This window comes from Takifugu flavidus, chromosome 18 (genome assembly GCF_003711565.1).
Source record: "Takifugu flavidus isolate HTHZ2018 chromosome 18, ASM371156v2, whole genome shotgun sequence".
NCBI lineage: Eukaryota > Metazoa > Chordata > Actinopteri > Tetraodontiformes > Tetraodontidae > Takifugu > Takifugu flavidus.
In genome coordinates, this window is record NC_079537.1 from 6,401,668 (window position 1) to 6,418,007 (window position 16,340).

At 42.6% G+C, this 16,340-nt stretch overlaps 1 protein-coding gene across 3 annotated transcripts in view; it reads left to right on the forward strand.

The window, feature by feature from the left end:
* Positions 1 to 13,023, forward strand: part of LOC130514797 (protein phosphatase 1 regulatory subunit 29) — a 44,462-nt gene extending 31,439 nt beyond the window's left edge. For 2 of the 3 annotated variants that reach the window (XM_057014592.1, XM_057014593.1), the window contains exons 3-4: positions 3,458 to 4,098; positions 4,300 to 13,023. In XM_057014592.1, the coding sequence (XP_056870572.1) occupies positions 3,757 to 4,098; positions 4,300 to 6,792 (2,835 nt within the window). In that variant the 5' untranslated portion in view covers positions 3,458 to 3,756 and the 3' untranslated portion in view covers positions 6,793 to 13,023. Of the gene's footprint in view, positions 1 to 1,688; positions 1,915 to 3,457; positions 4,099 to 4,299 lie in introns of those variants that run through there. The other variant, XM_057014594.1, reaches the window with a different exon arrangement.
* Positions 13,024 to 16,340: the final 3,317 nt, after the last annotated feature.

A 16,340-nucleotide genomic window follows, 5' to 3' on the forward strand; every position in this document is an offset into this window, starting at 1 on the left:
TCCACTTCCACATGCGCCCCGTGGAACTCTCAGGAGAGCTTCATCTGTCTGTAGTTGTGTTTGTCTCATCTCTAAGCCCTGTGTGAAGTGGAGAGGAAAGAGTCTTCTACTCTGCCCCCCCCCAGCACCGTGCGGGAGCTGGCTCGGGCCAACAGCGACTGTAACAGTGGCGGAAAGAGAGATGGGGAGGTGAGAAAGAGACAAGGAGATGAAGGAAATGAAGAAAGGAACAAATATCAAAGTGTGCGGAGAGATTAAAAGGGTTGGGAGACAAAGTGAGAGATTTGAGAACATAGAGGGGGGGATAAAGAGACACCAAAATGTGAGAAGATCATAGGGAGATGCTGAGATTCCCTCGAACTTTGTCAAACAAAACAGGCACAGGCAGCACTTTTAATTTCACCCCCGCAGCTCGAATCAACTCCTCCTCACTTTAGCTAATGTGAGTAATCCTTATTGGATTCCCTAAATACATTTATCAGATTTCCAGGAATTGCCTGGGTTGCCCGCCGCAGCTGAGAGGGACCCTCCGTTCATTTTCTGCTTCTGACTATCTCTTTCTGCTTGGTGACACCCTGCAATTTTCTGGTTCTTAGCAAGTCCAACATGAACTCAATATAGAGAAATATGTTCAGTCTTTTCCTTGTCCTTTCATTTGATGATTTAGAAATTGTCTGAAGGTACTGAGGACTAAACAGGCATTTCAGAGTACGATACACCCGTGAGCATACGAAAGGTTATCGCGAGTGCTTTTCATTAATTATAATACAATTTACATGATCTTAAACAACTCCAAGTACACTCAATTATCACCTGAAGGCCTTGATTGCATAATGAGTGTCTGCCTGAGGAGATGAGATGTTAACCACATGCAGATTATGAGCAATGTTGCACTAGTTTTTTGTTTTAATCCACTTCATTTGACAGGTCAGTTTGGGGGGGCGGGGGGTGTATGAGTGACTCACCGCTGACACAATTCAAAATGACGCCATCGGGTCACGACGCAGTAGCTCGAGCAAATACTTTTACATCAGCGCCAGTGTTGACTGGACTTCACGGGCCGTGGTTTAGATGTTAGAAATGTGCAGATCCTCCAGGACCATCAGTATTCTCTGGAGTTGCAGCGTTGTGCATGCTGGAGCGCGCCAGATACTCTGATTCAATGCGTATGCCGACACGATGGCTCCAGTAACACTGAGCTTAATGGCTACTGTCAATTATAATGTACGTTTCCATGGCAACAGCGGTTGGAATGCCGCTAGCAACCTAGATTTCCTGAGAGGAGTCTGTTTTTGGAAAGTGAGGACATTTTGGCTGGTCCTCACAGTTTCCAAGGCCTCTTCAAAGATTAAGGGTCCCATCTCGTGCCCATCTCTAGTGCAATTTAAAAGCCCGGGGTGAAAAGGTTTTAATTTGTTGAAGTGGCGCCCCCGATTCCCAGCGATGCCCCGCCGCGGCTAGCAGGATGTTCCTATCAGCTGTGTGAAAATCGCACCTTGTGTGCGAGCGAGTTCAGGCACACAGGATATTGGAGAGGTGTGTTGGAGAATGCAGATGAGCTGCCAGTAAGACAGGGAAGAGTCGATCGTGTGTGCGCACAGTTGCTAACGGAACGGCGTTGTGACTCAGGCTGTTTCCCTTTGAGACATATGTTCTGCAGAGCCCATATTTCTAATTATGTAACCGCATCCCTAAATCTGAACACATACGGACCGACCGTGTTTTGTGTCTCCCTCATGCGAACCTTCTGGGTTTTACTATGTGGAGCATCGAATCAGATCACATCTCATGTGGACGGGATGATCCTCCGACGAAGACGTGCAGAGCGACTTCCAGTAGCTGCAGTTCTACAGCGGTGCATCATTGCAGCAGAGAGCAGAGCGAATACGGACTTTAATAGGACTCCCTGAAGGGGTGTGTGTTCTGTGTGACATGAACCTATTAAATAACATTTCCGTTTTTTTAATGCACCTGTCACTTGTGACAGATAAATATGACAGCGGATGTTGCTTTTTGTGATCTTCCTTACATTGTTTCATAAACAAGTAACATTTGACATTCATTGCTATAATTGCTTTTCCTTCCTTTTATTGATTGGCCAGTGTTGGTTTCCTTGTATAGCGGCTCCTAATGATTTTCATTTTTAATTGAAATGGGAATCAACACACATCCTCTTCTAATTTGACTGCAGTTTGCTTAAAGGTTTTGGGCGACTGTCCACAACAACTCTTGGGAGGTAATTATGGAACTGCACTATGCGCCTGGTAGCAGCATAAAATGGCTTAAGAAAAAAATCTACCATGATATTGATTGTCTGGGCAAAGCTGTTAGAATCTTTTACAACTAATGAATTCATGAAATGGTGATTTATGCACGCATTATCTTAATCTAATATCTTTTGTCTAGCTTCTGCCCCATGATAACAATTAGTAGCTTGCATTTTTAACAGTTTTGTTTTTAAATAAACATATAAATAAACAATAACAAACTTCCTGACATATAAATAGCCATTTATTCCAATGTATGTCAACGGTGTGGGTTTGTGTGTTTTCTTTTTTTTTTTTCATTTACTTTTGATGATGGGATTTTTACAGTAATTAGTAGGTTAAAAAAGAAACTGGACCCTTTTCTTTTATTGGTACCTTAAGGGAATACAGACTGGAATGAGTTCAGCTCTCTGCTGGAATAAGAAGAGGAATTAGAAAGATGTAAACGCAAATAGCAAATGCTAGATGGTGAAAGTGGATTAAAGTCATAGTGGGCTGCAAAATAAATAGTTCTGAAGGCAGGTATGCATACACAGCGTACACAACAGTAAATGGACACAGTGTGACAGTGCACATAGGGTATCAATCAATCTGCGCATGTTTGAGTAATCTGTGTGTAATTATATGTTTGCACCAGCTGCTGAGCCGGCAACGGGACAATATATGACATGATGCAACAGGCAGTTAATCCTCCTCCTTATGTAAACGCTTCACCGCTATTCAAGCGACATGCAGATGGGATAGAGAGAGCTTGGGTTTTGGCAGCCAGTGTCAGAAAAAGGATTGTCGGCGGAGACTGTGTGCTGTCGGCATTTGTATGATTAATGCTGCACTTCCTGCTTTTTAAAAGGCAACCTGTCCTGCAAAGAGCAAAGTGGGTCTGGCAGTGACACACATGGATCAGCAAAATGTCTGCTGACCTTTACAAATGGTAACCTGTTGCAGCAATGTCACATGCTTCAGTTAAGATTCCATACTTATCCGCGGCCGGGGGATGATTTGTGATGCCTGATAAATAGCACACCTTGTTTACTTTTGGGGATAGATGGCACAGACAATGACGTATGTGTTGGTAATATCTGAATAGACTGGAAAGGGACAATATTAAACAATAAGTCTTGTCATGGGTGTCACATCCGTAATTTTGTCTTTGGGTACTGATCAGACTTTCGATTTATCTTCCTCTACAGATCCTCCGTTACTCAAAGGGTCAGTTTAACTGGGTCACGGCTGAGGGACTGCAATGACGAGCTGTGTCACCCCACACTGCACCACTACAGGAAGTGGAACAGGGCTCCCCTGCTGAACAACATGGCAACCATAAAGCTGACAGGCCTTGTGAAGCCTTCAAGCCCTCTCTGAATCTGCCTCCGCTTTGGCAATCCTTTCACCTAACCTCTGTTGGGTCGCCGTCACGCAGCAAACACATTTTTTATTTCCTTCCTTCCCTTGCTTTACCATTTCTTTAATTTATTTATAAATCTCCACCATGCAGCGTTCGGCCACCAACTCTGCTCCATTTTTCCTTATTCTCTCCTCCCTTTTGTTTATCTCACATTTTCCCTACATTGTCAAAGGTGATTGCTGGCTAATTGAGGGGGACAAAGGCTACGTGTGGTTGGCTATCTGCAGTCAGAACCAACCACCATATGAGACTATTCCTCAGCACATCAACAACACGGTCCATGACCTGAGACTAAATGAGAACAAGCTAAAAGTGGTGCTCTTCAGCTCCATGTACCGCTTCACCAACCTGACTGACCTGAACCTCACCAAGAATGAAATCAGCTATATTGAAGATGGAGCCTTTGCAGGACAGGCCAACCTACAGGTAGACACCATTAATTATTATACCTTACTGTTTGTCCAACTTTTATAAAACATTACATTAAAGTAATTTCGTGACAGTCTGACCTACTGACGTCTAAGTCGGCATTTAAACATTGCAAGACATAACCTCAAACCTTTTGCAAATTACCGATGTTATGAGAAAGGTTGTCTAAAATATCAGGTATTATATTTCCCCTCATAGGTTCTTCAACTGGGCTACAACAAATTGACAAACTTAACGGAAGGAATGATGAGAGGTCTTGGCCACCTGCAGTGCCTTTTCCTGCAGCACAACCTGATTGAAGTTATAGCCAGCAATGCATTCTGGGAGTGCCCAAGCCTCAGCAGCATCGACCTGTCATCCAACAAACTGGCCCGCATCGACCCGTCCACGTTCACCATTCTCAGTCGGTTGATGGTGTGCGAACTGGCAGCAAACCCTTTCCACTGTGGCTGCGACCTTTACAGCTTCCTGATCTGGTTGGAGTCCTTTAACAATGTCACACACACCTACGATCGCCTCCAATGTGAGACCCCCCGAGAGATGTTTGGCTACCCCTTACTCGTTGCTGCTGGTCATTCTGGGCGTAACGCAAAAAACATTTTGTACCACCACTGTCGAGATGGGGTGATGATTCCAGGGATGACATCGCTCCCACCAGATCTGGATGGTCCGTCTGGAATCGGTCCAGAGGTGTTTGGTGGTTTGGGACCATATCACCAGCCAACCACCTCCTCATCATCAACTGAACACAGTTTCATTCCCAGCATCAAACTTCATCATGTCTCTTTGTCGTCTGCCTCTCTTCTAGTGCAGATTCCGAAACCGTATCTCAAAATGTACATCTTGACACAGTACAACTACACTTATGTGTCTGATGTGATGAATTTGAGGAACAAGAAGGAGATGATTACCCTCAACAAGCTCAAGCCGCATACCAATTACACCTTCTGTGTGGCATCTATTCGCAATTCTCAACGCTATAACCATACCTGTCTCCAGTTTTCCACACGAGCTCAAGACACATTCCCAACACCATCAACCACAACCCATTATATAATGACCATTGTTGGCTGTCTTTTTGGCATGCTAATTATCTTGGGCTTTGTTTATTATTGCCTCAGAAAAAAACGGGTGCATGATGAAAAGAAGAAGTCCATTTGTGTAAAGAAAACAATTCTGGAAATGCGCTATGGGCCAGAGGTGGCAGCAGCAGTTGCAAATGATCCGGCGGCGGTCCACAAGCTGCAAGAGCAGTCCAGAGAGCAACATCAGTATCAACATCACCATGGAGGCAAGCTTCCAATGTCAACATCCTCCAGTTCAGGAATGCTCCACTCAGCTAACACCAGTTCCTCCAGACTTTCCTCTATTCCTCAAGTAGAAAAGATGGGTGCTGCGTTTTCAGAGGCCATGGGCACAAATAAAGGAAACTATATGGATGTGCGTAGTGGAATGGAGAGATTGGGAGACGGCGGACATGCAGGGAGGAGAGGGCTAGACTTGCGGGATGATGATGGAACCGATGTCTGCGATGACTCTGATGATGATGGGCGTGGGTCAGCGTCAGAAATTTCAACTATTGCAATGGAGGTGGACAAGGTTAACCAGATCATTAACAACTGCATTGATGCGCTTAAACTGGATGCTGCTGCAGTTGCAACATCAGGAGCTTCAAGCAACCCTACTGCTTCCTCTAATCCCACCTCCCCACCCCCAACTAGCACGGCTTCCCTTACGCGTGGCCTAATCCCACTGTCCCAAGGGTTGACAGAAACAGGTCATATCATTACCCCCAACAAAATACCTGCACCACCTCCACTCCCTGCTTTGAATGCACCTCTTTCTGAGCGCCCAGGGATCAGCGGTGGTGGTTTTGTTGTTAGTCCCCCCTACAGGCCTCCTCCCCCTGCCACTGCTGTACGTCCCATTCAACGGCAAATGAGTGCAGATGCCGCTATGGTTAATGTAAATGCAGTCAAAAAACAGTGCAGCACCACATCTTGTGGCTCAGCGGGTCAGGACAGAGACCGTGGAGGAGCTCGGGTATACAGCCTCGATGTTCCTGAGCCAAGGAGCCCAGATGCTTGCAATCAGAAACAGCAGCAGTTCCCAGAAAGGGCCAGCCCCGTGGGTTGTGGGGAGCCCCTTGAGAGGCTACCTTTGGTGGGAAGTGGGAGCTGTGGTGGAGGGGGTGGTGGTGGTTGCGACAGTGGTGGTGTTGGTGCCCAACATCAGGAAAACCAGAAGCCCTACCATTACCATCAACAGCAACAAATGCAACAACAACATCAGCAACAGCTGAAGGTGCAGCAGGACTACCACTGCTCGGAGCACCGCCACTCTGTCCCTGCTCTATACTATGAGGGCTCCCACCAGGGTTCCCCTGCCCAGAGAGTCTCCTTCCTAAAGCCCCTGACGCGCTCCCGCAGAGACGCAGCATCCTATTCCCAACTTTCCCCTGCTCGCCACCATTCCAGTAACTCTGGCTACTCCTCTAGCCCAGAGTACTCCTCAGAGAGCACGCTGCGGATCTGGGAGCGCTTTCGTCCTTACCGGAAGGGCCAGCGGGATGAGTCTTGTTACGTGACAGCTGGAAATGCCCTTCGAAAAAAAGTGCAGTTTGCTAAAGGTGAGGACCTGCATGACATCCTCGATTACTGGAAAGGTGTGTCGGCACAGCAGAAGCTCTGACTGTGAGGCCAGCGATAAGCTAAGAGTGAAGAGGATTTGGAATATTTTTCTCTGATTGGCCATTATGGCCAAAGGAAAAAAAAAGAAAGAAAGAACACGTTGGCTAAAATTTTGCCTTTCGGTTATTTTCGGCATGCTAGGTGTAAAGAATATTGTGCAAAGATCAAGGACAATTAAACTGTGCCTGGTTTTTAAGAGTCATTATAGTGTTATATTTTACACCTCATTGTAGCACCATTTCTGGATCATTCTCATTTTGTCTTTTGAGGGATTTGTTTATAGTATAGGAGAAATCCAACTGTCTAATCATGTTTTGTGATCCAATGGACCAACTTTTCAGTGCCATGCTGTCAGATATGGGTAATCACATAAGTGTTCATACCCTTTTGTAAGCTTATTACTTTTTTATATTGGGTGCTGTATGAAGTTACTGACCACAAGGCCATTTCTCTCTTTTACTGGAAATCTTATATCGTCGAAGGAATTTTCACCTCAATGGCAAATTGCAGTTGACGAAAAAAGAAACTGAAAATGAAAGAGAAAATATCAAGGTTTGTGGAGAACAATAAAATGGATTAAACATTATCCCAAGCCCAAAATAGCAGTTCAGATCCTGAGGTGCAAAACAGGCAGTGGTTCAAAGAGTGTGTTTCAGAGATCTCAAACACCAATGGTCCAAGTAAAGAACAACAAACCCAAAGACTAATTATATTATATCATGATCATTAGAAATGTTTTATCCAAACATATCCCCCAACACAGGAGGAATAATAACATAGTCAACAATGAAACAGAAGAAAAGTGAGGTTGAAGGGAAAATAAGGAATGTCGGGAAATCGACTTTCAGCATGTGAGCGCCGCATTACATTCCAAAACCTTTCTCTAATATGAATAAGGCACAGAAGAAAAGGAAGTTTCTGAATACTGCCAACATCTCTGTTCTGTTCAAAATGAGTAAAACTGTCGTCTATATGGAACCACGTTAACCAACTTGTGGCAGGCATGTTCACTTGCACTTTACGCCTCATGATTGTGTGTAGCTGTGCGGTATACAGTGGTCAGTGTAAGTGAGTGTTGGCATGCCTCGTTAGATCATATTGTACTCTAAAATTGACTGAAATTAATTGTTGTAATATCTTTCCCAGTGGCTGAATATCTGAGTAAATAATATGAGGGTGTTCGTGGCATGGACATATGTACAAATAGCAGCACTGTTTCTGTCTTTTTCCCTGATCTCCATCACGTGCAGTGCTCAGCTCCACCGCAGCAGTGCAGTGTGTCTCACAGCCATGATCTAATTTCCATTAATGGAGCACATTATTCATGTTGCTGCTCTTTTCTAATGAAATGATCTAATTATGATTTCTCTGAAATGTTAATGTTATTGCCTCACATTTTGACAAAAGACGCTCTTCCTCCTCCAAGTGCTCTCTGGCTGTTGAATTTTCCTCAGCTATCATTCACAATCGTAGACCCTAAAAAATGTGAAACCCGAAGGAGCCTGCCCCTGTTTGCCCCATTTGTTTTTCAGGTTAAAGCTCAGAATTTGATGAGTTTCATTTGAGGGGGATTTCTCTTTTTTTCATATATCAGCAGTTTTTCTACGTGGTTGATGTGACTGAGACCGACATCCACCCAATTCCTTGGTCCCATTGGTCTTCAGTAATATGTATTAGACATGAGAAGAGTACTACCCATGACCTACTCTTTGATGATAAATCATAAACATTAATACTTCTGAGGCGAGCACCAACACTGCCCCCACATCTGAACCTTCTCTTCTGTTGTGAAATTACAACTCGAGAGTCTTGTCATCGTGGTCTTTTGGTTTTTACTGGATTGTCTCAGCTTATCCACCTTCTTCAAAGCATTGTGTGATCATTTGGCTCTCCTTCAATTTTCAAAGTGTGTGTAGAAGAGTTTGTGGTTTAGATTATCTTTACAGAGATGACTGGGTAGCCTCTAGACATGTTTGGTAAAGTCAGGATTGTTCGAAATTTAATTTTTTGTTATTATTATTATTATTATTTTAGAATCAACTTTCAGGGACACGTTAGTTCAGGTACTATCCTGCTCAAACCGTTATTTATTTCGGTGACAGTCTTTTTAAAAATAATAATTATTACCCTCACTCAGATGAGTTGTTGCTGTATTTAGAGCACATTGCGAGTAATTACCTAGAAGTCTGCTGCCAGTATTATCACAAGTGACTCATACAAATGTCGTTCTTTAACTCCATGAGCAAGACATAGACAACAACATTTACATGCTCTGCCAAAAAATAAATTGGACAATTTTTTGTGTAATCATTGGAATAACACTTTTTCTTAATTATCTGCACAAATCTGACCGCTAGAGAGCAATTATAAATTCTTACACGCACTGTAATCAATTATATCGTACTAGTTTTTTACCCACAATGCCATCATTGAGCCAAACCCTCCCTTGTATGCTTCTCATATCTTCCCCTTGAAGGTGGCTGGCTTGGAGATCAATGCTTCCTTTTTGTTGCACCATCCTTGTTGTGTGACTCTGAGGCAGACGTGAGAAAGCCAACTAATGTGCTAATAAATTCGAATCCTTTTGTAGGAGACTGGTTTGGGCTGCCCCCACCCTGTACACCAGGAAGTCTCACACACATGTTAAGATGTGTCCTTCGATGCTCGAATATATTTAAGCTCTCAGCCATTTAAATTTAACGCATGCCTCTTAAATAATGAACCGGGGTCTGAAATTACAGACAGATTTATGCCAAATGAGTCTCTAACTTGCTAATGGAGTACTTATATTAGGGAAGACCACAGTCAAGGTCCTTAGAGTTCCCATGACTCGGTGCACAGTTTAGCTCTATAAATCATCCTTGCAGCGTTAGATCTCAATTAAAGATCTGAATTTAGGATGTGACTAACAATCGCTGAGGTTGACAAATGTGTTTTTGTTCCAAATGTGCCATACAGTAAATTTCAGTGCTGGGGAAAGGCTTCAGAATGGAATTTTAAATGGGAAAAAGTCTAGTGCTTATTTTTAAAACATGCTTCTAAAGATAGTTTAATTTTTGTAAAATCCAAGGTTGAGTAATAACGTAAGGTTTCTGCAGCCATACAATTTTGAAAGGAACTTATTAAAATGAAACAATCCCACAATAGATCCCTGATGCACACCTTAAATGATAATGTAAAGGATCAGATTGAATTAATTTCCCTTCTTAAATAATCTTGTTTTAACGTCGATCATGCAAAGAGCGGCGCTGAGATAATTTAGCACAAGAATTAACATAATAACTCAATGTCATTTTGTTTATGTTGCAATGTACATTGTCATTATCACAATTATGGTGGTGATTATTATTGTAAAAGCATTAAAAGCAAATTGGTCGAAAAAACTTACTGAGGGTGGTGAAAAAGGAAGACACAGACAGGAGTGGTGTTCAAAAAGATGAGAGCAAAGACAGACAGGGATTTAAAACTTGGCTCCGAAATTATCCCTACCACATGGGCAGGGAGGTGCACTGTGTAGACCTTTTCATACTAGATCATAATGCTTGTGACAGACAGATACAGCACCAACATTGGGTTCCAAATCCTTTTAATTGGTGCCGTGAGACTAGGTGTCCAAAAGTCTTTTATGCCCATTAGCCTTCCGTGTTGGGTATTAAAATGTGGATAATGTGCCAAAATGTGTCATATTTGTCATCTTGACAGCCACAGCTGAGGGCCTGATGCTTCAAAACAGATTAAATATGCAGTTTATGTCACTGTAATGAATCAAAAGCAGATCACTTAAAAAAAAAGTATTGATGACTGATCTTGGAGCACTTATTTCAAACAATAACACTCAGAAAGTTAGCAAGCTAACAGTAGTGTCAGTATTTATGGATTAAAGATAGCTTTTGTTCATTCTTATACAGTTCTTTTGGATTTCTTGATTTTTACTTTTGATGATGGGGGTTCCGAGAGACTCTTGCTTCTGAGCAGAACAGCATTTGAACGTCCTCACAAGTGGAAAACGCGGCTGTGCAGGTGTTTGTCAGCTGACAAGACAACACTTTCTTTTACGCGCATCCAGTCCACGAGGGCCTTTTCCACAAAGACGGAGAGAAGGACTTAAAGGATCTGTTACATATCTGTGAATTTTGTAGATAAAACACAGAAAAGGGTGGAAAAAAAGCTTCAGTGTTTTTTATACTCAGCCTGATCTTGAGACATATCTCTGTGTTTTCTCTGTTATCGGTTCTTCATTTGTCTTTGATTTTATATATATATATATATATATAAATATTTTGATTTTATATATATATATATATACTGGAAGGGGTGTGTGTGCGGGGGGGTGTTCATCATATAATGAGAATGTGACTTTTGGTACGTGCTATGACGTCTTTAAGGAAAGAGAAGATCAACATAGTGTATTACTTTTTTTTTTTTTTAAATGTTATATTTGCATGATTTCCCTGTATTTTCTGAGAGGCAAAATTATATAGTTGTGTACAATAAGTGGACTTAACATTGAAAACATAAAGTCTAGGGGTGAAAATCCAGCACTGTCGTCTACTTTTGATTTAAACATTTAGGATTTCAGCCGTTTATTCTTTGTGCTGTTTTACGCGGTTAACGACGGGGCTCCAATGGGTTTATTACATAATGGGCTTATTGTATAATTAGTTCCACAGGCCGGTGGAGTGTTTATAAAGAGGATGTTGGATCTCAAACTTCCGTCAGTTTGAGAAACAGATACTACTTTCAGTGGTGGACGTGCCAACGATCTCCTGTTAATGGCTGTATTTTCTCTGCTCTTTCTTTTCATAAAAAAAGCAAAAGGTTAAATTACGAAAGGAGTCGAATGACGACTTTGCCGAAACAATATCGTACAATGCTAATATTCCATCAGGTGGAATCAATGCAGCTTCAGCCTGTGTCTGCCCACATGTTGTTAAGCAAATCCAACATATACACCCCTGCTCTCAGATCGCTGCTCTTCTGTTACTGGCTTGATTGAAAGGGCCACATATGCGTCCAGCAGTACATCAGTGGGTTGCCATCAGTCTTTTATAGCACCGACCTGGATTCACTTGACTGCAGAAGGTATAACCTCCTCTGAATATTACATGAATATTAAACATGAAGATTTATCCTGCAGAGGGTTTATCAGGTTTTAAATGAAATGTCAGTCAAATAAAGGAGTAACCCCCCCCCCAACAAAAGCTAAATGTGATTGATTCCATTGTTTAGGGGCGGGGCCTCGGCTACAAGTCATTTATCATATGCCCAATAATGTTAATACACCCACTGCCGTTACTGGTTTGGTCTAATCAAGCGTGTGTCAAAGCTGTACTCCCGCCAGTGAACATCTGCTCGTCCTGCGACGTGACTTGATGGCTGGCTTGCATTGTTTTCGCTTAATTGTGAGTGAACCAGATGCCCATAATTCTGCGTACCGTTAGGGATGATCGCAGGTGATCCATCAGCACGACCGCGAATCATCGCTGAAAGGAACGTCCCCGCCGGCGACCCTGATCGAAAAGCAGCGGAGGATTCTAAATTTGTTTGTCGGTTGAGGGAGAGGGAGCGGCGCGAAGGGACCATCATCAAATCTTTGAGGAAATTAAATGTCAAAAGACCGAGCGGCGAGCTCAGCTCATCATTTGTTGGCAAAACACTGCAAAGGGTTCTGATCAGATCTGGTAACTTATCCTGAGAGTTTTAGGCAAAAACGATACAAAGTGTGGATTTAAAAGTCCCTCTGCAGAAGTTTTGGTCCTTTTTCTTCTGTTCAGCAGTAACACGGGAGCAGGCGGAGCCATTTCACTGCTGCGTCAGCTGAAACTGATTATAAAGCTCCTTAAAAATAGAGGGAAGTTACTTTCATAGTCCTGGAGAGTGCACTGCAGTCATGAAATGTACAGTAAACTGCATTTGGGTTCATATATGACTCTTGTCTTTTGTTTTTCCAAACACAATGTGTCAAAAAGGGACACACCTTTGTAATTAAAGAACATGTGGTCTTGTTGTATTTATATCGGATGTGACTTTGGTTTCCGCTCTGTTTCACGACTAAAAAGGGAAGACGAAACTAAACTGGAATTCGGGGGAACATTTCTTGGCTTTTTCATTTGAGGTATTTGTTGCTGATATTGACATCTTTTTTTTCCCCTTAGCAATTTCTGTACAAAAGATCTATTTCTATATTTGCAATAAATTTATAATTAAAAGTTGAAAACGCTCTACTATTAAAGGTGTCCGTCTGTCTGCGTGTGATTGGACTTACTTCACAGTGGGGACCAAAATGTCCATTTCCAGCTGCAAAATGAGGACATGTTTTGGAAAGCGGGGACAGTTTGGCTGCTCCTCACAACTTCAAACCTGGCGTTCGGGGGTGAAGACTCATTTTTAAAGTTCAGGTTAGAATTCGGTTAAGAGTTAAGTTTGGGTGTTTACTAGAGCTGGGGAATGATTAAAGATTTGGATTGACTGATTAATGATTAATCACAGTTAATCCAATGATTTCCCTGCAATTAAAGGTCTTTAATCACACCTTTATCTACATGAATTCGAACTTTGTAGAGAACTTTTATTTTAAATCTACTGTCATAGCAACGAGGCTGATAAAACATTCGCTGTGCAAAACCATCAGCATCTTCTTATGCAATGGAATTGAAACAGATATTAATATAATATACAAAAATTCAACTTTGCAGTGGTTACAGATTACTTTGTTTCTGTCAAATTCACCAGCTGGAAGAACTCAAAAATAAAAAAATGTCCATGCAAAAGTTCTGAGTGCTTCTCCATCTTTGTTAGGCTGCCACATTTTGGTTCATTTCCAGTTGAGTTTCACAGCAGCAGCAAGACTTTTCAAAAAGCCAGTGAGCAACAGACCACTAAAAAACATGAATTTAATGTCATTACATCAATAAATTAACAATATAATAATGTGCTAACATGCCAGCCCCAGTGTTTACATTATATGCAATGGTGACGGTAGGTGGCCTGATAAAGCATAATGTCTGTGACGGTCCTTACAAAGTCAGAAATACAAGAGAGAGAGTGTGTGTGTGGCTGCACGTTTACTATACATACTATATGAGCTGTATCTTTAGGATCAGTGCTATGATTTAATTATTCATGCACTGAGGGTTGCAAAGCACCTGGACTTTCTACTGTGAGAGGTTACTTTTATTGTAACACACACACACGCACAGACTCATGCTCTTTTTTCGAACCTCTTGGTGTAGAGAGGGCCCTACTACACAGATGGGTACATGGGAAAAAAACGCTATTTGAGGAGTCACGGAAATGACACACACGTCGGCCTGAGTCACTGTACCGCAGAGAGTCGGATGTTTGAGTCCAGGTCAAGTAACCGCTTTGCTGGACATACAAAATTAATGGGGAGGATGACAGAGGACAACCAGGGGATTTCCTGAACATAAAGGCGGAGAGAGGCCCGGCATCTGGGATGAGTTGGATCCGAGGAGCTGGTCGCGCATGTTTCCCCTGGTGAAACCTGTCAATCAGAAAAATGTAAAATACAAAGGCACTAATGGGGCTGAAAATATATTCCTTACATTTAAGGACTACTGAAATGGAAACTATAATATGAATAGTGGGAAATAAAAGAATACAAACAAAATAAAAACAATACAAAAGGAGGACGATGGCAAAAATCTTTCTAGCTTTGTTGCTATTTTAGATTAAAGGTTTCTACCAGTGAGATGAGCAAATGTTAGCTGGAATAAGAATTTGGATCCTTCTATTTTCACCATCTTCTTTCTTGTGCTCCTTTTAGCACGCTGAGTGCCCTCTCAGTATCGGCCCCTTTGCATCATTTTCCCCCCCATTTCTCCAATGATCCCTTGCTTTTCAGCCCTCTCCTCCTCCCCCAGACACCTACGTTTCTTTGCGTTTTCATTGTGAACATTGCCGCTGAGAGTCGTACCAGTGGAAGCAAACAGCTATAGAAAATCCTATATTTTGAAATATCCGTATAAATCCTGAGCACCGTTGTTAAGCTCTTCACCGCCTGAGGATTAGAGGGGTTTATTAACCCCCGAAGAGCCATTCAACTTTTAAAAACATTTAACACTTAATCCTTCCTGCCTCTTATTTGCACTTTCACACCTGTGTCCCTCAGGATGTCACGACATTGTGTGAAGACAAAATACATTAATAATACAATCGCCATAGTCTTACTGTACTATCTCTCTCTCTCTCACACACACACAGACACACACACACCCTCTGACCGAAACTAAATTCCAACCTCACCCTCACAACGGCTCTCACACTCAGTCAAAATGGCCCCACGTTGCCAGTAGACTGAGTAGTTTGAAACTCAACGTGTAGTAAGTAAGGTTAAGTACAGGTTTAACCCCTTAACGCCAACTGTCGTAAACATGCAACAAACTGTTTGTGTCACGCAATCAGCCGAAATAGCGTTTGCATTCCCCCAATGCTGGTTAGTCCATACACAGCACGGACCTAGGAACCTGCCATGATGTCTTCAACAACATGAATGATTAGTATAGACGAACGGTGAGTGGGGATTAGATCCGCTCCAGCCGTATTTGAACTCCATCTTTCTTGCGTGTCTGGGACTGTTGTTTCTTCAGAAACAAATCCTCCATGATGTCATTCATCACAAACATTGTGTGGTCATGTAATGGAGCTTAAAAGTCATTTGGATCAGACTGGGACTATGGACAACAGCTGAAATTACATTCTGATCTCTGAGAAGAAAATTCTTCTTATGGATGTGCCACAAAAAGTGCCGTTTCCTCTCTGAGCCCAACAAACCTCTGGGGTTGTGTTGAAGCACACAAGACGTGTGCAACAGCTAAATATTCGCTCCAAACGAAACGACCCTACAAATGCGCGGCTGCTTTTTGTTTCACAGGTCAAAGTGGATTCCGTGAAAAATCCGCCGGCTGAGAAATTCCGTTGCGTTCGTCTCCCGTTCAAGACAGTAACAAAGGGTCTGTGGTGACAGCTGGGAGATACACGTGGGGAATCGTCTCTGCCAGACTTATCAAACGTGTCAGCAACCCCAGACTGAAGATTCAAAGAAAAACGATCTTCTTTTCCGTTGCCTTCACATCTGTCAGCGTGACATATCGCAAGTCTTTGCTTCCACAAGAGCGTCACCACAGAACCTTCCAATGCCACGGAGGGTACGGGGAGCATGACAAAGCACTTAAATAAGACGCAAATGTAACAGTAAATTGGAATGGTCGCGAGAGTCAAGGCCAAATAGATCATGTGCAAATCGCTAAATAACTATTACCGGCCAATCAGGACACGCTTGCTAGAAGCAACTCGCAGGTGTTTCTCCCACCTACTGGAGGGTTAGCAGGATAGCTAAGGATGGTTTCAGGCCTATGCTGAAGGATTTCCAGGATCTTTCGCTAAAGCGTTGTATCACCATTCCCGGGAAAGGCAAAAACCCACTAAATGATGCATCTCAGAGTCTGCTCAAGGTGGCCATTAGAGGGCGCTGTCAGTGACGTCATTCCAGCTTGGTTTTTTTAACTGACTCACTACTTGTAAAAGGGT